At 40.6% G+C, this 25,462-nt stretch overlaps 1 protein-coding gene across 1 annotated transcript in view; it reads left to right on the top strand.

The window, feature by feature from the left end:
- The first annotated feature begins 3,528 nt into the window (after positions 1 to 3,528).
- The window catches only part of LOC148653076 (putative N-acetylated-alpha-linked acidic dipeptidase), an 82,364-nt gene continuing 60,430 nt past the window's right edge, over positions 3,529 to 25,462 (top strand). The window contains exons 1-6 of the mRNA XM_088647602.1: positions 3,529 to 3,844; positions 6,287 to 6,575; positions 7,565 to 7,690; positions 8,872 to 9,055; positions 14,777 to 14,870; positions 14,955 to 15,050. Coding sequence (XP_088503728.1) covers positions 3,639 to 3,844; positions 6,287 to 6,575; positions 7,565 to 7,690; positions 8,872 to 9,055; positions 14,777 to 14,870; positions 14,955 to 15,050 — 995 coding nt within the window. The 5' untranslated portion in view covers positions 3,529 to 3,638. The remainder of the gene's footprint in view (positions 3,845 to 6,286; positions 6,576 to 7,564; positions 7,691 to 8,871; positions 9,056 to 14,776; positions 14,871 to 14,954; positions 15,051 to 25,462) is intronic.

Genomic DNA, 25,462 nt, shown 5'->3' with positions numbered 1-25,462 from the left:
CAGTCAGCATTTAACGGTTCTCATAACCCTAACCCTACTCGGGACCAAATCGGATGCTCATGTCATTACCACATTTTTATCCTGATTATTGATTATTGAAGAAGTTGAATTTCCAAGAGCTTTTATCAGTAGTTTTGATTCTTTTACACTCAGAGCTTTTAGTTTGAGGAACGTTTGAAATCTGACGACTGGGGGGCTTCAGAGACAGATGCTAGACTGCTCCATTGATTTTTCACTATGCCACCTGATTGTAGCCCCTCTGATGAAATTGAAAGGAATTATACTGCGCAGGATTGCAAAGGTTGCGAAATCTATCACGTACACTCTCACACATGCAGTATGAATATGTACATTTATACATCCATCCCTAAATACTTCATTCTCTGTATGTTTTTGACACAGCACTGGGTGGCAGGAGAAATTTTAGCTTTTTGTTGCTTATGGTAGTTCTATCTGCAGGGTGTAGTGCATACAGTTTTGGGCATTAGGAAAATTGTAATTTGCTTTATGTCAATCATAGTTGCATCATCTAGAGAAAAAAACAAACTTATTTTATAAACATAATTTGCCAAGAGCTCTAAGCTACATTTCTGATCACTAGTCTTTGTTTCCATTCATCTCTATTGATTCAAGGTTCACAATGATAGCACAGACCCCAGGCAAAACAGAGGAACTGGAAAGCCATATACTGTATATCTTCAGTCAGTCCAAGTGAAAAAAAGTGTAGCCTTGCAGGAATAATATAGAATACTGTATACAATTCTGGTTACCACGTTCTAAAAAATGATATTGCTGTTCTGGAATCAGTCCAGGGGACAGGAGCCAGATAGTCTGCACTAATGGGCTGAAGGTACTGAGTCTTTCAAGTCTTTAATAGAGAAGATTGCTAGGGGACCAGATGTACAGTAAGTGTTCAAAATTCTCAGAGGCCCTGGCAAAGTCAGCACTCTGGGTTTTTTCAGATTTAATAGTGAAGCATTAACCAGAGGACACCCTCTATGGAGCTGAGGGCAGGAGGCATCTCTTCATGCAAAATGTTGTAAGACCATTGAACAAGCTGCCTAGCCATTGTGTTGAAGTCAATACTGTGGCCTTGGATCAATTAACTCAACTGACAAGTGTATTCAGTTCCCACCAGTGGTTTGCATTAGAACAGATATTTTATTAAAAATGAACCCTCTTTGAAATCCTCATGTATCAAAAAAAAATACAATTCTAATGTAATAAAAGTGGGAACCAACTCCCACCACCATACTCTCCCTCACACCTGAAGCAGGCAGGACAGCATGGAGTGAACCTTTCCTTGTAGTTTTGACTTTGTATCCAAGCTTAGTTAACACCTTTTCAGGTAAAATATTAATTTGTAGGAAAAAAAAAGCATAGCCAAATTAGGCCCTAAGTGACCACTTTTTAAAATGACTTAATCTGATAAACCAGAGATGAAGTTTAACAACTGTGGCCCAACCTGTGCTTTAACTCTACAACTTTCCAGTTCTGTGTTCCAAGCCCTAATGAGCACCAGTTACTCCACACTGCAGTCTTCCTGCTACTACGGAATATATAACATGAAACGAAGTAGACGTTGTCACGAACAGTTCTTTCCGGGCCCTATGCAGACAACACGATCCGGATTGGTGAAGAAACACTGGAGAAGAAGTCATGCAGGAGAGGTTCTGGAGACAGGGGGTGTGTCCAAGGGATGCAGGAGTCCAGGGAGAGTGAATCCGGGGAGTAAATCCAAACGGGTCATCCAAGACAGAAGGTAGTGTCTAAAGCCAGAGGATCCATCCAGGAAATCAGGAACCGAAGGTTAAAAGCATAACGGAGCCAGACGCAGCAGGACCCCCGAGTTCTCACGAAGCGCGATTCAATGAGGAACGAGGAGTAGAGTCTGCGTCTGGCGTTTAAGGGGGGGGGACGGAAATAGGGAACAGGTGCAGGTAATGGGAGAAAACGAGGAAGGGCTGGAGCGCCCTTAAGAGGAGGGGTTTGCGATCGTGACAGCCGTGATCGCATTTGAACAAAATCAAAGACATGCCAAAGAACACTCACTGATTCTTTGATGTGACAAAGAGGACTGTGTGCTTTGTGCAGGCTGGCAGGAGCTGGTGTTGCTTACACTGCTGCCAACAACAAACAAATTAGCACTGTTGAACAGGCAATGTGCAACAAGTGATCTACTGATCTGCCTCTCAAACCCTAGTAGTATTTACACTGTGACCGAAACACTTGCGTTATTGCGACTGGACACACATGGCATTGCTTATGCAACCAGTTCTGCACCCGGCATGGCCCTGACCCTCCACTTTCACATTTGGAGTATAAATGCTTATGCTCATGCCTCTCCAGACATATGTTTTTGTGTTACCACTTAAAGAAACTAGAGATGTAGGCAGCTTCTCCATCTTTATCTCTACACTACTCATGTCTCTGAGATGTGCTGTACTGTGCAACCTATGTACTGATCTCTGACGCCTTTTTGTTTAGGAAGAAAATGACAACGGATTAACTGACCTGCAGTGCCCACAGCAGTGAGAGAGAATGCTAACCACTCCAGACGTCTGGGCTACTTTTGTTTTTACAAGGGCAATGTCCTTAGCAGATTCAGTTTACTTGCTAGTGGTGACTAGCCTGGCTGGTGCAGCTGCAGTCCACGACCCGTTCAGACACAAGCCTTTAAAACATTTAATAAAAATGCACCTTGAATCCTTTGTGGTGCCTTTGAGGCATACTTTAGTGGTGGCTACCATCTATTTATTTTTCATTTTTCAAGCTTGGCCATTTTAAACATTCAAAAATGTTGTTTTCTAAGCAATTTAATCTTTTGACTTGAGAACCTTATTGCTGCCAAATGCAAAAAGGTCATATTGACTTGGCTTGATGATCCTTCACAAAAAAAGAGACTAAAAATATCCAGACCAAAACACAAATTACATTTTTTCAGCCTCTTTTTTTGTCCTGTGACTGAACTTTACAAGAAATAACTGGAGCAAAACTAATTAATTTAAACCATGATGAAGAAAAAAAGGCTATTGTGCACACACAAAGGAATCATTTATTTTAGAAACCTACTGGTTCTTGTATGCTTGCGTCCTTATATTACAGTTCTGCAGAGTATTTGTTCAATTATCAGATTTTTCACAATTTAATTGTCTCTCTAAGGGGAACGGTTCATTCTTGAATAGTGCACACTGCCTTCAAGTCTCTTTGGCGACATGTATTATAGCCCTTTATATCCTGACGTCAGAAGTACAAAACATGAAGTAAAACACTATGTATTTTAGGTAACAATGATATATACAGCAATTATTTTAAAATGTCATTTCAAAATGTATTGTATGATGTTTTTTTTTAAGAAAGTGGCCTATACTAGAAACAGGTTCCCATTATGATCTTGCAAAGTTAAGTTTCTTAACTTGAAACTACTTGAACTTTACGTAAGGCCAAGTGAGTAAAATCTGAAGACGCAAAGCTACACTAGCTTACTGTTTAACAACACCGCTAATATCTCTTGGACTTTGTGTTACACCACAGCGAGCGGTGACATCAGGGACATACAGTGTAGCTGGCTTGCTCGATTGGTCTTGCAGCTCTGCCGAGAGTTCTGCGGCTTCAGCCCGGCCCGAGCGCTTGTGAAAATGGGCAGCCCGACGCAGAGGACCGCGGTGACTGCGGCAGCCTGCTCGGTGTTGTTCTTTATAGTGGGGATCTTAATTGGAAAGTTTGCCGGCGCTCCGGAACCCGTCCCCGCCTGGTTTCGAGGAATGAGCACCGACGGCGACAGCAAACTCACAGAAACGCTCATGAAAGAAATCCGTACGGACAACATCCAGAACGATTTAAAGTAGGTCAACCATGCCGCGTCTTAAAACTTTTTGACAGTGTATTCGGTTTTACTTGTTAAAAATGTGTTCGCGTGCACTTGAATAAGGCACACCCCTGTGAAATGATAAAGCAGTAAAATACTAAAGCAGTTAAGCAAAAAAAAAATCAACTCAGTATTTTCAAGCAGTTCTCTTCATGTACAGTAGCATACCACTGCGCTTGTGACTCCCGAGTCCCCCGTGATTTCTTGTCTGCTCAGAAAATGTTTTCTTCTAATTATAGGAGGGCGACGACACGACACTTATTTCCCTGTGCGACTCAGTTTAAGCCCTTTTTCAAATGACGTAAAGTATTTGTTCAGTTCTATTAAAAAGGTTATTTGGTTTGTTTATTGTTCTAGTATTTTAAGAACAGACGCATCTTAAATAAAATCAATTCTCGGATTGACATTTCAGTTGAAATGCGTCCATGGTGCTTCGAATGAATCACATACTCGTATATCAAAAAGCTTATTATGCGACAAGAAAAATGTTTTTTTCCCCCAACACGAGAAAGTTTGCATAATCATGAGAAAAGACTGACGTAGTCTTTTTGTGTTCATTTCTAGTCCCATAAGAAATTGTACCATGGTATACAGTATAAGTACCATGGTACTTCAACCATGGTACATGTACTATGGTACTGTCAAAAATACCAGGGTACCGTACCATAGTACTGGTACCATAAATGTGCCATGGTACAATTTCTTATGGGGTGTGTGACTTATACTGAGCCCAACACCGTGTCTGGTAATTTAATATTGAATCAGTAACGGTATTTGTGATGCAAAACAAGGTAGATAAGACATTCTCGGGTCCTGTATATGTGAAATCGCAGGAACGCAGAATTCCAAGAATTCCTCATCTCGAGAGTCATGTGAAAGTACTCCTAGGTGTCCTTCTGTTTCTTACCCATTTAATACATTTATTTATTTTAAAGTAGGAGAAAACATGACGTAACCAGGGCTAAGGAGCGATACTGTCTGGGTGCTGAAGTCTCAGATTACAGCAAAGTAAACTAATATGCATCGTAAATCACTGAGAAAACTCTAAAAATATCGTGCAGACCTAACTAGAGCAAACTTTCATAAGGGATCTTCCTCTGCTTGTTTTGATGGCCTGTATAACTGTAGAGAGTGTCAATACACCTCCTGGTGAAGAAAGTAAGACATTTCCATTCCAAGAGCACGGTGTCTCCTCTCGGGGTACAACATTGCCCTCTGAATTTTTGTTCCTTGAGATAAATTGATTGTTGCCTTTCAGTCATCCATCCATCCGTTTTCTAACGTCTTCATTCAGTTCTGGGTCGCGGGGGAGTCGCAGCCTATCCCAGAAAGCAATGGGGCACAAGGCAGGCCTTTGACTTACCTGAAGCTGTGATTGTAGCCAAGAGAGCGGTAAAAGGAAGTTATTAACTGAACCACAGGTCAGCCTCACACAGCTGTCTCTAGCCACCACAATTACAATACTAGCTACATACAGTGTACTGAACGCCAACGCCTCCCTTTGTCTTTCGTCTCAAGCATCCTGTAGCGGAGCTCGTTCGGGCACGGTGATGTCATCGCCGCCTGGGCTGGGGGAGGTCTCCTTTAGCTCACTCGGCTGGTTCCCTGTTGCGTTAGGCCAGAGAACCCGGTTCGCGCCCCAGGTGTTGTGGGACGGAGCAGCGGGGGGCACGAGCCTGCGCGGGACCGCGGCGGTCGGAATCCCTCTTCTGCCTCGTCTCCGGCTTACAGCTGCCCCCGTTCGCTCCGTCTGGAGGGAGTTCCAGCTTCCCTCTCCAGGAGGCTGCCCAATGACCAAGCGGGATACGCCAAACTGTTGTTGCCCAGTATTCCAAGTGTAACGCTGACGGCCGACAGGCACTGTGTAAGAGCCGGCGTACCAGAGCAGGTGACGTCACCGCCCTTCCCTGTGATAGCAGGACCACAGCTACTGGGCTGTAGGGAGATCTCTCTTTGGCTCACGGGGCTGGGTCCCTGCTGAGTGACGCGGGAGTCCCGGGTTCGAGCCCCCAACGGTGGGGGGCCGACCTAATGCAGCAAGGGCGCCCGCCTGAGCCCCCGTTGCGTTACACAAGCATTCACAAAGCATTCCGTTCCTGGATGTTGTTTTCCCGAGTGAACTTCCCAGGGAGGGAGATTTTATTACTGTGACGTGTCGAGGGTGTCGTCAGAACCGCGCAGACCCGCCACTGGTCAGAGTCAGTGAGTCTTGCCATCGGCCTGAACCACAGTACTACAGTACCATCCTGAGATAGGGCTAACTGCTGGCTTATGTCTCCCTAGACTTTTCCTGTAGACACTGATGTACCTGTGGACACTCGAGTGCGGGTTTATGAAATCGTTTCTGACTGCCTGCTTGATCTTTCTTCTCTTCTTTTTTGGCATCTTGTGATTCGTGTGCCTGTGGGCGGGGAGCAGATACTTCGCACAGAAGCCACACATAGCCGGCAGCCCCAGAGAAGAAGAAGAGCTGGTCACCTACGTTTTTAGCGAGTTCAAGAAGCACCTGGACAGCGCTCGGATTTTCTCGTACAAAGTGTTGCTGTCGTATCCGAATGCCACCGATCCCAATTATGTGGCTGTGCAGCTGGAAAATGGCACGGAAGTGGAGGTGTCTGCCAAGGTGGAGAAGGTCCTAGGCCAAGACCAGGATGACTCGACGGTTGTTAATCCATTCAATGCTTATTCGAGACCTGGCATTGTCACTGTAAGTCTGCATTGTTCTGTATTGTACCTCCTGTGTAAGTAAGTGACAACAGACTGGACAATTCTTGATCTCTTCTTTCTATGCCTACCTGCACTGGGGTAAAGGATGAGCTAGCAGGCTAGTAATTTCAATGTATTTTGCAACTTAAATGAGCCCTGATATTTTTGACCTTTCTTTTGCAAGAAAGGCACTAATTCCCGGTAAGAATCCCAGCAACACAGAGCCTTTCCAGGAAGCACAAGTCACAGAGTGGGACCACGCTCCTCACAGGACACACACAGTGAGAATGAGAGATGTCAGTTCACCTGGCCAGCCAGCATGTCACTGGGAGGTGGGAGGAAAGTGGATCACTCCCAAGTACACAAGGGGAAACAGCAGAAGCTACAAACTGCACACAGAAAGTGCCCCAGTCTGGACTCATACCCAGGACACCAGAGATCTGAGGCAGCAGTACAAACCTCCATTCCATCATGGCACTTAATATCTTTTTATAAACTTTTATAAATAACTACAACTGAACTTAAAGAATGTCAATATTTCCTGGAATCTAATTAAAAATTAAATTTGTCATAATGGCATAAAAGTGCCTTAAGCTATTAACATGAATTGATTAAGTAGATGGTGTAATTACGCACAATGTGAAGCCCAGCTGCAATCTATAAATGTTAGTGATGATGTGAGCATTTTCATATAGCAGCGTGAATCATATGAAATCAAAGCAGTGAAAAGTCATTGGGAAGTTAAGTGAAAATCACTGAAAACTATCCCTATTTTTTTCCTCCCAAAAAGGCTAGTGCTTTTATTTAAATATGTTTGATTTTCCTTGTCAAGAATTGAACAAAAAGCTGATAAATGTGATACAGTGTAGCTGGTAATAATAGCATTTTTGTTGCACAGTGCAAGAGCACTGTTCGAATATGCTGATTAAAATTTGAATACCTATTGAATTTGTAATTTTGCTGGTTTTCCCTGTGTTTTTGATGTCCTAGGGGGATCTTGTGTATGTCAACTATGGTACCATAGAAGACTTTCTGTACATGTCCAGAAACCTTTCTATGGATCTTAATGGAACAATTGCTCTTGCTCGCTATGGAAAAATATTCAGAGGTGACAAGGTATACTGTTTGCGTAAACCTGATTTAAACAGATTGTAATTCTTGTTGAGTTTTTACATACAGCTGCATTTAATTACATAAACAGGGTCCTAATATGATACTTCTTAATACTCTGTGATACTATCATGCACTGTGGGTGAGGCATTAGACAAATTACCTCAATAAAATAATGAAAGGGTTAATGTCTAACAATGCCAGTATTTTATTCACAGCCTGCTCAAATGGTGGTGTTACAAAAACTAGGGTAGGAGTGCAATCAAAAAAGAGGTAGTTAGGTAATAGTTAAATGTTTAAAATAATCAAAACAGTCCAGCTTCAGTTTGAGCAATTCTAAAAAGTTAAATAATAAAACTCCCACTAGTCAGGGAATATTGAGCACAGTCATGTGTCTGCTTTAATTTTCCATGAGGAATTTGTTGGTGGAGAAATGAACAGACAATGACGTAAAAGACAAATATGAATTCTTCAAAATATCACTTACACAAGATGTAAGACACACAAAATATTATTCAGTGACTTCCAATTACAATGGGTGTGAGTTCTGAGTACATCTTTTTTGTCTCACATAAAATCCCTAATGCTGACAGCCCAAATCTGCTCAGAAGTGGGTGTTAACCTGTAAAATATTAGGTATGATTATTTTCATAAACAAACCAATCCTTCATAGGAGAGCCTGACCTCTAAACTGAGTCTAAAAAAGAGACAAAACATTCAAACAAACAAGTCAATAAGAGACTTTGTGACAGACTTTGCCTGGCAGATTTTAAATGAGATCTCAAATAGCTCCTCCATGATAAATCTAATGCCTATAAAAACAATAGTGCCAGGTAGTTACTGAAGTGTATATACCTGGAGGCAAATAAAACACTTCGGGGAAGTGTTGGCATGTTGGCAGTGAAGGCATATTGATTTTTATTTGGACTTGTGTCTCCAGCAGTGTACGTATCCACCATTTGGTGCCCACAACGTCATGAAATCAGCTTCTTCACAAACTTTCTCACTCTATTTTTACAAACTTGCAAAAACACAAACATAGTTCATAGTAGTTTTTGTAGCAGTGAAACATATAAATCCACAATTGTGTAAACTCATCCAACTTTGATGATACATTTTGCAGTGTACAAAGACAAGCTAAGAGTCAAAGGCTTTGCAGATTGAGGCCTTTTTAACTTTTTTTGTAGGTGAAGCATGCTGCTCAGTTTGGATGTGCTGGAGTGATTCTCTATTCTGACCCTGCTGACTACGCAGTAGGTGGGCATTGGAGAGTCTACCCTGATGACTGGTGGCTTCCTGGCAGTGGGGTGCAGCGCGGTTCAGTTCTTCCAGTAGATGGAGACCCACTGACTCCTTTCTATCCGTCAATAGGTAAGATGAGATCACTTTATCAGCCATATACAATTTCATGCATTAGGAATGGGTCTTTTCACATACCCCAGCCTCCATGAGACACACAGACAGGGAGAGAGAAGTTTATACTGTGCCCCCTGGAGCAGTTGGGGTTAAGGGTCTTGAGCAGGAGCCCAGTGGAGTGGGATTTCTCTGTCGGCTGCAGGATTTGAACCAGCAACCTTCCAGCCACAAGCAGAGATCCTTAGCCACAGAGCCACCCCTACGCCCTTTGGTTATAAAATAAATCTTTCAGGTTTTTAAGTTTCCTAGTGCAGAAGCACATACTGCTATCAGTGGCTGAAACTGCTGTTGCTATGCACTTGCTGAAAAAGTTCAGACTTTCTCAGCAGAAGGAGCACTAAAGGTATAGTTTAAAGGCTTGTTATGAGGATGCCGGTAAGTGACATGAAATACTTGGAAATGCAGCATTTCAAAGGCTAGAGCAGTGCAGTTTCCAGGAATTATCTTGAAAGTTCAAGCACTTGGTGGTGCAGTCTCCAGTTTGTGTAAAAAATGTATCCATAAACAATAGTGTAGAATATCTGTATGCAGTGACAAAGGTTCCATGGTAGCGCTGAAGGTATTGCTTCACATCCTATTGTTTAAAACTGAACCTTTACCTGCACTTTGCTTTCTCTCCTGTACTTATGTTAGCAGTAGACTACTCCAGAATCACCTGAGAAATACGAACCAGAGGCATGTGGAAACTATGTAGAAGTGGATTTGAAAACAGGAATAGGAGGCACATCTTTAAACAACTGGTTTTGGGAGTCTGGCATGAGCTTACCAGCTAGGTTGTTGAAAGATGATCTAAATGGGCCAGATAGCCACCACTAATCCTATAGGGAAGGCAGAATGTTCAAGTATTCAGGACACCAGAGTTAACTCCATACTCTTACAAACAGTGGAATAGGGTCTTTGAAGAGTAATCAGTAAGGATTCAGAATAACGTCTCACTCTGCCTGTCTCTCTGCCTGTCATTGGTTTGGTCCAGAGGGAAGGGTGTCATCTAGTGGTCCACCTGCGCCACTCAAGTAGGTGTTCCATTCCACTACAGACCAGGTCTAGACCTGTTTGGCTTCTGAGGTCTGGCAAGATCAGTCTATAAAGTGGTCATGCTTTTGTCAGAAAAAGAATGTACAGTACATACATGATTGTTCTTTTTCTTAGGCCTCAGTGACTGATCCCCACTGTAACAAAACTCCTAGCTACATTGTAGCTTTATCTACACAGGTGTACCCTGTCTAAATATGATACAACAAACACTAAAGACGTTCAGAGCAGACTTATCAAGTGCTTGCTCCTTGGTTTATCAACCCAACAATTCAGAACAGACACCCTCATAAACAGAAGCAAGTGAAAATAACACTTCAGTGCAATTAACCAGTTTGCAATCACACGATTATCTGCAGCCAGTGAATTATTTACAGAGGTGCAGTATTAACAAAGGCCTTGAGGCAGACTCTAGTGGTGTTGGTGTCGCGTAGCGTCTTTCAGGACCCTATGCAGACAGCCCAATCCGGAAGGGAGTGAACAGACACGGGGAGGAGACGAGGAACGGGGCTGTAGACGAACAGGGGGGCGTGACGAAGGTGCTCGAGGAGGGCGTGGTCCAGGCGAACAGTCAGAAGGGGTGTTCGTAGGGAGATCCGTAGGGAGGCAAAAGTCCAGAGCCGGGTAGTCCATCCACGACAAAGACAAACGAAGTTAAAAGCCGGAACGGGATCCGGCGAAGGGTCGGGGGAATAAAAAACGGTAACGGGGCCAGGCGCTCCCAGCCCCGGACGCAGATGGTCAGGACGCCGGGGGAAAGGCCTGCCTTCGGACAACCCGGAAAATAGGCAAGCTTTGTGGCGTCTGTCTTCCAATACTGAGCCCGGAATAGTGGGGGCGTCTGGCTTTTAAAGGGGAGACTGGAACAGGAGGCAGGTGCAGGAGATCAGGTCAAATGTGAAGGAGCCGGAACGGCCTTAAGGGGGAGGGGTTAGAGTCGTGACAGTTGGGTCCTTCTGCCACTACACCCTCTGAAAGGGCAATCTGTCCTCACCAGCGAAGGTCATCGGAGGTAAATCCCAGTTTGGAGCGCTGATTTAATTTCATGGGTCTATTTCCTTGTGTTTGATATGCAAATAAAAATGTACAAACATTTGTGCTACTTTATGTCACGGTGGGATTCAGAACATAAATATGTACTACTGTGTTTTTTCTTTCCATCTTTCTCTCACGGTGCAGATGATCTGACCCAAATAACAGAGTGCATAAATATGTCAATTCTAATCAATCCCACTCTGACTGTGGGGAAAAAATAAAAAGTATTAAAAATATATGCATGCAAGCATGCAATACAGATGACCTAATAAACTACAATGCACTTTATCTTACATTTAAATGGGAAAAACAAGATCCTGTAGATATCTTTTTCTAAGAACATAAGAAAGGTTACAAATGAGAGGAGCTATTTTGACCCATGTAGCTCATTTGCGATTTAACCGGCTAATTGGTCCAAGATTCTCATCCAGCTGTTTCTTAAAAGTAGCCAGGGTACAGTGTCAAACAACAAGACCTCAATGTTCTGGTTAGATTAAGTACATATTTCCCCCTTATAATAAAGGAGTTCTCTTGGTAAGTAATTTGTTAGTTTACTTCTTCAGAGATCTTTAATGCATGCTGTGTGATTGCAGGATTTGCTAATTCATGCAAAACAGCCCAGCGTGAATTTGTGACCTGTCATGCAGTTCACACTGCTTAATGCCGGATGTGGCGGCTTCCTGATACCTTATTAGAGGAACTTGTTTTCTTTTTGTCAGGGTCTGCACCTTGAAGGAGATGGGACTTTTCTCTAATCATCATTCAGCGCTCTGCAAGTGCAGCTAAAAGGCATAGGTCTGACGGTATTGTGGGAGCAGTATGGAGCAGAAATAATGATTTGTGCTGAAAACAGACAAATGTCACCACAAGTTACACTTTGCACAGCTTTCATCTGAGTTGAAAAGTTTTGGAGACACAGACAGCACTGGAACTTTATGAATGAAAGAGTTGGTGTCATATTACTGTATATGGTGACTCTGAAAGCCCAATTCAAACAGCTTTTTAATTTTGCATACGCACAAATACCTGTACAGTATATACTGTACATGATTATATGACATCTGTTCTTCATCTTCTGTATGCATGTTACTCCCTTTAAACTTTTTTACCAATTTTAGGACCAGGGAGTACACAAGTACTTCAGATGCTTGTGTGCCTGTGCCTGTACATATCAATGTAGATTCTTAGTATTTTTGTTGCAACTTGTGTTACAATATCCAAAAGCTGTACTGGAACGCTGATAAGTGCAATGAAGTTGGATGTAGTTTCATGACTGTAATACTCCGTCACATTGCATACAAAGATCCCCTTGATCATTCTTGTAACTAATGTGTGGTCAATTTAAGATAAGATCACTTTATTGGCCATACACAATTTCTTGTATGAGGAATTTGTCTTTTCACATATCCCAACTTGCTCTCCATGAGACACACAGACAGGGAGAGAAGCTTGGGGTCAGAGCGCAGGGTCAACCATTTACGCAGCACCCCTGGAGCAGTAGGGGTTAAGGGCCTTGCGCAGGGGCCCAATGGAGTAGGATTCCTCTGCTGGCTACAGGATTTGAACCGTCAGCCTATCAGCCACAGGCACAGATCCTTAGCCACAGTGCCACTACTCCGCCCAAGTTCTACTTTTTTCAGAATCTATACCATCTACAGGGGGTAATAGCACCTATTGAAAATATAAGATTTCATAGCTAATACCTCCAAATTTGCATGGCTTACAATGCATTTTCCAGACATATTATATGACTAAATTTAATAGAGTAATACAAACTCATGAACTGATTAGTTTTATTATACACAAATGGATTTATGTCAAACATTGACAATTAATATTAAGTACTTTGAAAGCATTTTATGCCCATTTCATAGAGGCATATTTGTAAAAAAAAAAATCAGTGGTTTTTACATCTGAATTGTTTGTCCCATCCTATCAGCACTAATTGAAAAGGTTCAAGGCTGCTTCACTCTGTTATTCTGGAGAGAGGATACAACACATTTGTAATTTCACATCAACAATAGCCACTGCAACGCAATAATGATCAAAACACAGGACTAGAATGTTCATTGATGTCTAATGGATATGATTTGAAGACGGAGAGAAAGACCCCATAGGCATTCTGTTTGAATAGCATTTGTTGTCAGCAAGAATAGATGCTGCTTCATGTTGTTCCCCCACATCACCATTGTTTTAGTTCTTTTTATATGTATATGATGGATCTGCATCCTGCAAATATTCCTGCCTGTAAGGTAAAATAAGGACTATACATTAAAGTAACCTGTTTGATAACCTGTTTGTAATTACTGTAGATACTGTAATAATCACTGTGTCTTATTTGCATTGCTAGTAGTTCTGGAGACATCCTCTCTTGAAATGAGGGTGATTAAGTGAGAACATCTTAATTGAAGCATAAGTTCCTAAAATCTCATCCAGCTTCTTCACAAGGGGTTGATCTTAAAATGTCATCCAGGTGCTTCATGAGGGATCTCAGGGGACTGTTTCTGCTGAATGAAAGAGCCCATAGTCAGCTTCAGCAGCTTGGCCTGGTGGATTGTTTCAGTTCCTGCCATAACAATTTGTGTTGAAAGCTTCCTTCTTAGGTGTTGTCTTAAATACATCTCCTGTTATACTCTCATAAAACCTGCAAAGTGCAAAATCATTTGTCTGGGGGGCTTCTTACATTATTAAAGTGTGCATGTAATAGCTCATCTTTGAATTATTCCATCCCCAATTATAATAATAATAATAATAATAATAATAATAATAATAATAATAATAATAATAATAATAATAATAATAATAATGCAAGAGATGTGTTTGTGTTATTGTCTATGTGGCTTTTTCTCTCATTTGATTATAACAAAGCACGTACAGTAACCCGCAGAAAGAATTTAGGCCCTTGTTTGTAGTTTGCTCCCTTTATCTAATCAGGCACTAACAGGATGTTTTCTCTCTCTTTTTAAAATTATGTACAGTAAGTGCTCTAAATACAGACGAGCACATTGTTTTAATGGTGAGCTCCACTGAAATTTCCTGGAAGCTGAAGATCTTAATAATTGCTCGTGATGTTTGTTTTGTCAATTTAGCCTTCAAAACAATAATGGATTTCTCATTTGACATGCTTTATTTTTTTTTACCTTAAAAGCATTTTTAAAATACATTCAGAATGGGCAATTATTTTTTTCCCATTGTTAATGTTAACGACCACCATGCTGGTACTCAGCCACATGTCCCAGAGCAGAGAGGTGTGTGCTGTCAGGCCACCTGCTTCTGTATGTCAGAACCTCAGAGCACAGCCAGCAGAGCTTGTATGCGGGATGGAGGGCTGAGACAGCCCACACCAGAGCTGGAGCAGCCATCCTGCAGGTTACTGAACAGGGCTAGAGCTGTGAGCTGAGGGGTGAGACAGCAGTTCCCAAGCCAGCTGACAGCACCAGCTGTGGGGACACAATGGTGCATGTATTGTATGCAGTGTATATTTGAAAAAGCTTCTTTTTTTTTTTTTGCTGTTTGTTTTTAACTGTTCATACTTGCAAATGTTCAGTATTGAAGGGACAATTCATTTTTAAAATCAGTACTGTCGTTGTTATTTTACTATATCCCCAGATTCTGCCTACTATCTGGATCAGAAGGAGATATCTGTCTTGTCAGCTATCCCCGTGACGCCAATCGGCTACGATGATGCCATCAGATACCTCAGGTATTGCTTTAGTGGTTAAATTACCAATATTTGTTGTCATTCCAATGTCGAATGAGTGAATGAACGAATGTTCCTGCTTTCCAGGCTACTGGCTGGCCCGGATGTGCCCAGCACGTGGAGAGGGCGCCTCAATGTGACATACTGCCACGGTCCGGGCTTTACAGCACCTCACGGCAACAGGTACACCAGCTGTTCGGAAAAGGAGGCACAGCCCTCTCTTCCTTTTCCCTGCTCGGGTTCGGAAGTGCGATGCTCCGCTAGCCCCTGCCGTTGGCCTCACGTGGTTTTGAGGCTTGCACAGGCCCTGGTACACGGAATCAAATTAAACCAAGACAGCATCTCACGCACGCTGCTCTCATTTCCCGTCCTGCCGTTGCCTTCTTGGATGGGGGGAGATGGGGCTTCCTGTCCTTTTAGACCACTCAGACAAAAGCTTCAATTAGTAAATGGAACTGTGATTTTCTCATGGGTTAATAAATGACTTTCATTTAAAATGCATACATAAGAAAACGAAAGCCAGCCAGCCTTTCGTTAAAATTTTGAATGTTAGAGCTGGTGGCTTATCTGCTTGAAGAAACTGCCCTGGCCTTGTTTGGATTGAACGGTGTGAAGTGATGTGTAGCACTGTAAAGTGATCTACTGTAACATGTACATTTGAAGATTAATAGTGTCAGTAATGTAATTCTTGGGCGCTCGGCTCATTTAGCAGCAGGGCAAATGCAAAGACAAGGTGATGCTCTTTAGAGATGTAAATGCAATTCTTGTCGAGGGTGTTGTATTTGTGGAAGATTGAGGTGGAAAGGGACAGCAGTCAGGGTTTCCATAGCAACACAGAGGAGGTATTTTTCCTGCTCAATATCAGCTTTGAAAATTGGAAGGAAAAGTGCTGCTTGATAAAGACCCTTAAAAAACGCACAGTTATCCCTCCTCTGAAAAACAAGGGGTGTACACAAGAGACATGAAATTGCTTTTTGTGCTTTTATACTATCATGGTTTGGAGCCATGCCCAATTTTAATTCTTGCAGTGAAAAGACTGTTAGACCTTCACTTAACTACATTACAGAAGAAAGCCAAATAGATTCACATTGACAGTCAGAATCTGCTCCCTAATGTATTTTCAGCTACAGCGCATAGATTCTTTGAAAAAAAAGCAAGGAAAGAAAGGTTACCTTGAAGAATGATCTCTGAAACACTGCAGCACCGCTGATCTCATAGGGTGTTTCAAATATAGTATGATGTACCGAAGTATGTTCTCACATACAGGATTGTCTTCCGCCTGATTGTCACAGATAGTAACAATATTTTAATAATTTGAGGAAGATACACCATGTCAGTGCATACGCATTGAAAATTCATATCCTTACTTTTTAAATTGCTCAAAAGGTCTGCCTTTTACATTCAGACACATACTGCAATTAACCGATGCTTTTTGCAGGAAGGTGAACGATCTTGTTCTTCCAATACCACTTCTATATCTTCGAGGAAGCATCAGCACGGAAAACATGACCTTTCTAGTGTCCCCAGTGGGAAAGACCTTGTGGATTCAGATCACAGAGGTGACCAAAGCAGTCCCTAAGGGTCAGTACAGGTCCCTGATCAACTTTCTTTGCTCAGTCTCCATTGAGTTTCCACTCTGATGAACATTCTTTCAATATGAACACTTTTATTCACACTGTATAACTCCGCCAGGAGCAACAGCTGTTGTGTTGGGTTGTCAGACACCAGCTTTTAAAATGATAAATTCGAACCCCCTTTTCAGCTTGACAAATTGCGCTCCTATACTTCTGACTTCTCAGATAAGTAAAAAACATTAAGGTGTGTGCGATTAAAATGCTAGCAAATGGTCTTTCATGGTGTGAACATTGGCAATAGCAAAATAAACTGTCTGACATTTTAGGTGGTCATTATCTTTGCGAATTGCCTCTATTTCTAATCAAAGAATCATGTTTTTCATAAGAGCAAACCATTTGGCCATCTGGCTCATTGAGCTCAATTGAATTTTGGTAGCTACTATACAGTAACTATTCCCTGGATCTCCATGAACATTTTTTAAAGGAAGCTTCAATAACATGACTGGTTAGCTTGTTCCAAACTCCTACAGCCCCTGCCATAAAGGGGCTCCTATTCTTGAGTGGAGTGTCCACTTGTGTCCTCCGGTTGGTACCTCAGTGTTCATTGAATGCATGAGTATGTGTGTTATTATATCTACACTTATGTGTGGGTGTAAGTAAATTAATCAGATGGCAGGTTTACTTAAGGACAAATAGTTAGATTAGAAGTATTTAGGAAGTATCTGGGGCTAGCTCAATATATTCACAGCAAATCACCTCAAATTGCTTTGAAACTAGTTTATATTTTTTCAAATTGCAAAATATATTAACATGGATTAAAATATTTTGTTTAAATTGATGTGCCGGTATTAGATTTTTTTTTGCTGAACCAGTCAAGCATGTTTATCCCCAGTTTGTCCTTTGTTGACAGTTTTCTTGTGTTTTATTTTTTTTCTATTTGAAGGAGATGGATTTTGCTAGTCCTAAATTTTGGTTTGACACTTTCCATTCAAGAAAACAAAATGCAAAAAGATTTACATTCTCATTAACTTTCTGGAACAGTTTGTTGCAGGAATGTATTGGTGTTCTCTACATTAAAAAAGTTTCCTCTGTGGAATGGCATGATAATGTTGATCTAAAGCTTCCATTTCCTTAAGTTAGGATATTTGAGCTGATAAATGTACTGCATGGTAAATTGCCTTTTCAATTTCTTAGCAAGAAAGATTGCTTTCCCAATTAAAATGCAAATTACATAGTACCCATTTTTATTTTATTTACAAAATACTGCTTATAAGAACTGGAGTGTTAGCATAGTCTTATTTATGTGCTTTCATCTCTACATACAAAGTTCTAACAAGAAGTAGAAACATTTTATTTCTAAAAGATTAAAATGTAAAATAAGATGCTAAATTATGTCCCTTTTGGAAATATCATGGACATTGCAAAAATCAAAAGAACCAAATGATGACAGCAGAGCTTATTAATAGCAAAAGCTATGTATATACTGTATCTGTGCTGCTGTGTTTCAAGGACAGCTATGCAATTTAAGATGTTATTGCCATGAGTCAGGAAAGTTCAAGTGGATTCTTCAAGATTGGAGTTTATCCATAAGCCAAATTTAATTTGAAGCTATTATTGTATGGGTAAGGTAAAGAATCAGATGTCGGGATTGTGAGATCATGTTACAAAGAAAACAATAAGTATGTTTCAGAAAGTGAATGGGAGAACTCTCATCTGTCCTCTGACTTTTAGCCCTTCAAATGATAAATAAACGACCATTTAGGACTTGTGAGATTTGAAATTGTTTGTAAAACCCTTAGACCTGCCGGTTAAGAAATGCTCCCCCAAAAAAGCAGGCTTTTCAGTGGCATGCATTCCGCATGACACCTTTCAGGAACAAGGTTTTGTGAGCTGCAGCGGTCAGCGATTGAGTTAGCAAGATGTGGCAATGAGGGTGAAAAAGGTCACCTTCACTTCTGTCTGGAGAACTGTAACTGACAGAGGAGTGTTTCACCTTTTCCAAGTGCTACATCTGGCAGTGACAGATCCAAGCTGTAGCATGAAATGCTGCAGATTACTTAGCAAGAAAGCACAGACAATTTGCTGAAGGACAAGCAGCAGTTCTCTCAATTGGAGGGATTATTCAAATACACAGATACTGTATATTCCAGATTGCGTGTGTGGAGGATAAGGACAGGTTGTCAAGCGAGAGAAGTGTTTCTTTTTATACTGAGGGGTGATTAAGCCTTCCTAACCCTTTAGTGTATGAGAACATGTTTGAAATGCATTTTACTGAGGTGATGCTGCATAACAAGGAGGGCTATTAAAGAAGAAGGTATCTAGCCATGTGCATTGTAGGGAAAGAAATATGATGGATTAAAGGTGAGTCTCCTGCCTGCCTCCTCCGCTTTCTCTATTCTCTGTTGCAGTCAGACCTTGGCTTGGGACCCCCTGTGCATTCTTATGCTTGCTGGTGTTTACAGTATGTTGCACCTCTGACATTCAGATTTTGCTGATTGGAGAGCCTTTTTAGTTGCTCACTATCTCAGTTGTTGCATTTTCAATGTAAAGCATCTTCTGTACTACATGTAAATACCTTTCATTGGACGTTTAAATGTCAAGACTTTATTGGCACATTTAACCATTAAAATAATCTCAATTTTGTGCAGTTTATGCATTTTCTACTCTGCAACTATTTGAATTTTTTCACTAAAACTAATTTGGGATTTTACTCCCTGTGTAATACAGTTTGTACCAATTATTTTATGTTTTCTGTCTTTTTACAAGTGTCCAGCTTCTTTTTTATGATTGCCACAGCCCCTATGTTATATCCTCCATAATTTTAATTAGTTTGCTGTATACCAGATTCCAAAATGAATACAGAACAAGTACAGGATGCTGAAGTCTCTTCTAAGATGGATTTGTGTGACACACCACTGCTTATATTGGCTCCGTTAGAGGCTGTGTGACTTGAGATGACTCACTGATTCTTCTTTGATAACCACTTCTCAATCGATGTGAATGTATTACCTTGGATTGCTACGGCGTTTCATTTAAATACTAACCTTTTTCTAGGGACCTTTTATCGCAAGGAACCTTATCAGAAGCTTTCTGGAAATCTTAATAAATCATGTCATATGCTTTAATTTTTTTAATCAAATATCCTTGTTGCTGCTTTGAAGAATTCTAATGTACTAGCAAAACCAGACCTTTCCTTCCTATGTCCACGTTGGCTGCATCTTAAAATGCCGTTTTTGTAAATATTCTTTTAGGTTGGCTGTAACGTCCATAAGTTAATTAGTAACATAAGTAAAACTGGTCTATAGGTCCTTGGTTCCCTTTTCAGTTTTTCCTCCTTTTTCTAAATTGGTGTTACATTTGCAATTGTCCAGTCTCTCGGTAAACCTCCCATCCTTAGTGAGAGCTGAAATCTCTCTGTTAGGTGTCTATGAATAACAGCACTCATTTGCTTAAGTGCGGCGGCTGGGAGCTATATAGCCCTTGCTATTTATTACTTTTCAGTTGCCATAGTTCTTCAGAACCTCCGTGTCAATTATGCTAAAATTACCCAATACTGATGGGTAACATGGGGTATGGAACTGTAAAACACTAAACATTTATGAGATATTATTCAGCCTACTGACAGTTTTTTTCATCTTCTATTAGCGACGCTTTATTATTGTGTGTGATGTTTGCATTAAATGAAAAATAGGCTTTTTTTGTTATTTTTGTCTCTGATGGAATAATCTCTCTCTTGGCAATAACCTTTTCCAGCTGCATCTGTAGATTGGTATACAGCACTCTTTTACTGTAGGTGAATCTAATTCTCCAGTCTGTCCAGCTCTATCTCATTTTTTCTTCCGTTCTTCATTTAATCATATTCTTTAAGACCTCATTTGGTTGAGGACTGAATTTGTTTGCGCTTTTCTTTGACATTTTGTTTTTAAGTATGACCAGCTCATCCTTTCTCTATTGGCCCTGTGTCCTTCGTGTTCACAGTCCACTACCTTCAAGTCCTGACTCATTCCTTCTTGTCTGCTCTTCTAAATTAATAAACCCTGGTTTCAGGCTCAACCTTTAGAGCTTTAAAGTTTATGTCATAACACACAATATAATAATCACATTCTCCTGTGCCTCAATCAATCCCCTGTATTCCCATAAGTCTATCCTGGTTGTTTGGAGTGATTCAGAGGGTATTCAGCTAATGGTTTATAAGTCGATGGATGTCTTTGACAATGATGATGTCCCACGAGACGCGGGACTCAGACTTGATTGTTTTGTGTTTTATTTGTCATGTAAGAGTCCTATCTGACAAATGAAACCAAGAGAAATCAGAGAAACACTAGCCGCTAGTGTCATTTTGGCTTTTGTATTGAGTGCCTAGTGTGAATTGTGGTGTGTTTGTGTACCCATGGAAACCACACACAGGGCACACACCCTGTGTATCACTGTATCCTCATTGCTACTGTCAAAACATCACCAGAGTGCAGCATTAACATTTCCAGAAAGGTCAGGGCACTTCTTAGTTTTTATCAGCAGCCGTCCAGACTTCTTATAAGGAAGTTGTGTCCCTTTCTCAGCAATGCCTTTGAATTTTCTTAACGACTGTAAAATTTCACAACGGTAGCTCATCCTGCTGTTCTTGCATATTAAGCACCCATCTACCTACTGTATATGTGATTTATTTATTTATTTCTAAAGTGGCTCAAGGTGACCCTGTCGTGCTAACTCATAAATAAACTGCATTTTTAGGCCTGGGCCTGAATAAAAAAACACATTTTTATTCTCAGCTGGGAACATTAGAATGTTGTGGGAGGAAAACATTTGGCTTGAATGTCTTGTTACAGTCGAGTTTCCTAAAAATACAAATGGCATTAAACTTTACTTTGAAAATCTTTGTTATTTTATTGATATTTATAGGATAGTATTACTGGATGAATTAAATGAACTAAATAAATGGAATGGATTTAGTGAATGAAGTGTCCACATCAGGATGCATGAATGTGATTGATTACGGGTCTTCAATATCTCAGAAACGCAGTGTCTAGTGCCGCCGTGTAACAGATTGACAACTAGGAATAATCAGTGAAAGGGCCAGGTTATTGTCTGGTTTCAGGCCTAGAAAGGGAGTTGAAGAGTACCTGGCTGAATGCCTGATGCTGTCTTCTGCCATGAAAGATATAATATGTACAAATCCCGTTCAGATCCTGTATTTCTATGATCCTGATGCCCTTGCCATCATTTGCCACCTCTCTCTTCAGAAGAATGATTGAGTGTGTGGGCCTGTCATTGGAAGCTTACATCAACCCCTCAAACACTCCAAGCACTGCTAATTTTAGAAATGCAGCAATTTACCAAGTACCGTATTTCAATTATCTCTGTGTAAATGCAATGTCTTTCTTTTTAAAAGCCTGTATATAACTATAATTTTAGTCTGATTTTGAGTCTATTCTAATTTAGGTTTACATGGAATTTTGTTTTTACTATACCTTCCATAAATACTTCAGTATAAAAAGCAAAAACAGAACACCCACATATTTAGTTTCATTTGAATAGAGTGGGCAGATAATGCAGTTGTGAAATTGCCACATTTTCTTAACTGGAGAAAAAAGGATTAATGCGGAATTTTATATGCCGTGTTTATGAGAACATGCAAATGAATAGCCTGTGTTTCAACAGCGCACAGCAAAGGAAATGATCAAAAATAGAAACCTTTTCTTGTCTAATGCTTGATTTTGTTCTTTAAATCCAAAAGGCATTTGTGGCTAATGAAATTGTAATTATAACGGGGGTTTAGCTGCTTTTTACTTTTCATATAATCTTAGATTGTGCTTTATATTTTCCACTTGGAGACGGACAAAGTGTTGTGTCTTTCAGTGAAAAGTCATTGGCTACCATTGACCTCAGCGGGTAATGCGAGGAGCAAGAACCAGATGAGTCAGTGAGAGCCGTAGTCTGTAGATGGCTCCTCTCTGTAATCTCAAGAGCACAGTCCCACTCAGCAGTCTTCTTCCCTCACGTGAGGTTTGGATCAAGCAACACTGCTACTGTAAGTAACTCAAAGCAATTAATCAGCTCCGGGAACTGTGGCCACAAGGAAAAGCAGGTTTTTGCTTTCACTTGTGTCTGTGGACCATTACACGATAGGTGGCCAGACTTTCCAAACCAATGCCCAGAGTAGGAACAGTGGAAATGCTGTCCTGCAGATGAGACATTAAACTGAGGTCAGGACTGCTCGGTCAGTAAAGAACCCATGGCACAGTTCTCAAGAGTGGGGTGCTCTGCCCAGTGCCTCAGCTAACCAACAGTGTGGGCTGATATAAACTGACAATCTGACCACCTGAAAATAAACTGTACCCGCTGTACTGTGTGTTAAGCTCTGGGATCATGTGTTTTCTTGCTAGGAAGGATGCTGCTTATATTATTATTATTATTATTATTATTATTATTATTATTATTATTATTATTATTATTATCTCTCTTAAAAGCCATGCAAACCTTGAAATCAAAGAGAAACGCACTGCACTGCATTCATAGACCAATTTGAAAAACTACAGATACATAATCGTTGACTGAAATGAATGTAATCTCTTACAAGAAGGGTAGCGCATTTTCCTGTAGCCAGTAATTGCATGTGGTTTAATCAGTTAGCTGCAAAGAAGGACTCTTTCAGGGGCAAAGCACACATCTGATTAAGCACCTTGCCGTACTGAACACCGCCTTCAATCTATTTCACTAGCAGAGCCCTGAGCAGTGACATCCCAGACTTTCTCTGACTCATCTTTCTAAAACCCAAAGAAAAGAAGGAACAAAAAAAGACGTTTAGATTATCTTGTATGCCATGGTGCAGCTAGTGTATGTGTTTACATAAGAGGTGTACGAGCCGAAATTGTGTACTAAAAGAAAGTGAGGAAATCATAGTTTCAAGTAATTATAATTGAGATTTGCCTTATTTGGTATGTAACAGGTAGTACTGGAAATGTCCTGTAATTTCTTCCCTACATCAAGGACCATAACATTTTTCCTTTTATTTAAATTTTATTTATTTAATCATTTTATTAATGATTTTTTCAATAGGTTATTTTCTTTGTCAGGCAATTATAGTCGGTAATAAAATGCTTTTTTCATCATTTGATTTCCTGGATATACTGTACCTAAGCCTTTCCTGTCCTTACTTATGGAGCTTGCGTAATTTTAGCAAAAAAGTCAAAAACGGACAGTGACGAAGAGAGATCAGAATGCAGATTTCTTTGAGGACCAGTTTCACGAACTTACTGTATGCACATGTGGTATGCCTGGTGTGTGTACAGTCAGTATGCATTGTGTGTGTTGTGGAAGTGTGAGGAGATTGTTCTTTATAGCACACTGCAAAACTCATTATGTGCTTATCGGCTGTAGGGCTTAAATTTAACAGCACTGTCTAGAGATCACGTCCTTGTGTTCAAGGAGGACAGACCAAGATCATCTACTGTATCTAATGGCCTGTTTCTGTTCAGTCTGGGTTTGAGCAGTGAAGGCTCTCAATGATGCATTTATCTCCGCAGTGGCACTGACAGTCCCAGTGCATGTCCCTCATGCTGCTCAGCTAGTGGTAAGCTTAACAAATCCCGGTATCTCTTCAGCTTTCATATCAGAAATGAAGCTGCTTGCTTGATTGTATTTCTTGACGAAAATAAAACACTGCTGGAGTGAGAGGTGAATCTCCTTGATGAGCAGCTCGCAGTCATTCTGAAATCAAGTGGGAGCCGTATTCTGACGTGTTGATTCTCCTCCTTGGGGAAGAGCTCAGTGATTAATCACTGGGGGTTTAGAAGGAAATGTTCTAATCAGAGAAGGATGCAGATGAAGACAAATGTCTCCAGGTGTCTGGCAGGCTATGATCAATCTGAGTTAGCTGTACACATAAAACTTTCAAATATGCAAAGTTACCATTTCTACTTAATTGTCCCCCTGGGGCCCTGTAGACCTGAGTCAGAGGCTGCAGCTAAAATGTACCCTGGAAGCACACTTTTCAGTCTTGACCATCCTGTCTTGAGGATTAATTGGTATTAGAATTATGATTCTTGCTGTCGGGGTTTGATTAAAGGAATACGGTATGTTGTTTTTACCTGTCTGGAGAAAAATATCTGCACTTAGAGCAGATCAGGACCCAAGGGAACAGTATGTGAAACTGCATTAGGATAAATCTGTGGCATATTAACTAAAGGTCACCAGCCAGAGGCAGTAACTACTTTGGTGTGATTCTTGTGGTCAGGAGATAATGGGCTGCAAGCTGGAATCTGACACTTGTTTCTACATTTCTTGCCTATGAGCCTTTCTAGCATCTTCAGCATTGTCTCTGCTATAGGAAATGGGTGGAATGGTTTACTATTAAACTTCTAGGATGAATAGTTACCTACTTTGCAGATCGTTATAACAATGTATTATAAAAAACAAATCTCCTGTTGATTTAATATTCAACATTATGAGATATGATGTTTATTTTTAATTAAGTATGAGTCTGTTTCTAAGTTTGTATCCCATGTAATCCGTGCTGTCTTTAACAATCCTGAGACTGGGGCTTTAGCATTCCTTTTGTTTGCTTGACAAATTGTCACCTGATCTAGCTAACTAGACTCCTGTGTTCATTTTCAGGCCTACTTTTTTACTTGTATCTATTTCGCTTTTGCAAGTATGCTTTACTTCATATAGCCATAGCAGAAAATGTATGTATTTACCAATTTTATGTAAATAAATAATAATGTATCTGTAGAGATTGTGGAGAAGAAAGAAAGGAATATCTTCTGATATTTGACCCCTCCAAAGAAGGGATCCCAGTGATTGCACCTCTGTTCTTTACTAGAGAAGAAAGACAGCAGATTCAGGCCAGGCGCATGTAAATGTTATTTCACCTACAGGTATATTTAAAGTTCAGACTGACTACAAGGTAAAAAACATACACAAACACATATCTCTGAATATACAAAAACAGAGTTCTGAATTGTTTTCTGTATATAACTATATCAAAGGGGACAGAATTGGTTGTAAGCCCTGAATTCGGTT

The sequence above is a fragment of the Lepisosteus platostomus genome, chromosome 10 (assembly GCF_059453375.1).
Source record: "Lepisosteus platostomus isolate fLepPlt1 chromosome 10, fLepPlt1.hap1, whole genome shotgun sequence".
Classification (NCBI taxonomy): Eukaryota; Metazoa; Chordata; class Actinopteri; order Semionotiformes; family Lepisosteidae; genus Lepisosteus; species Lepisosteus platostomus.
Note: the sequence above shows the minus strand (reverse complement) of the source record. Positions and strands in the feature narration are given on the sequence as shown.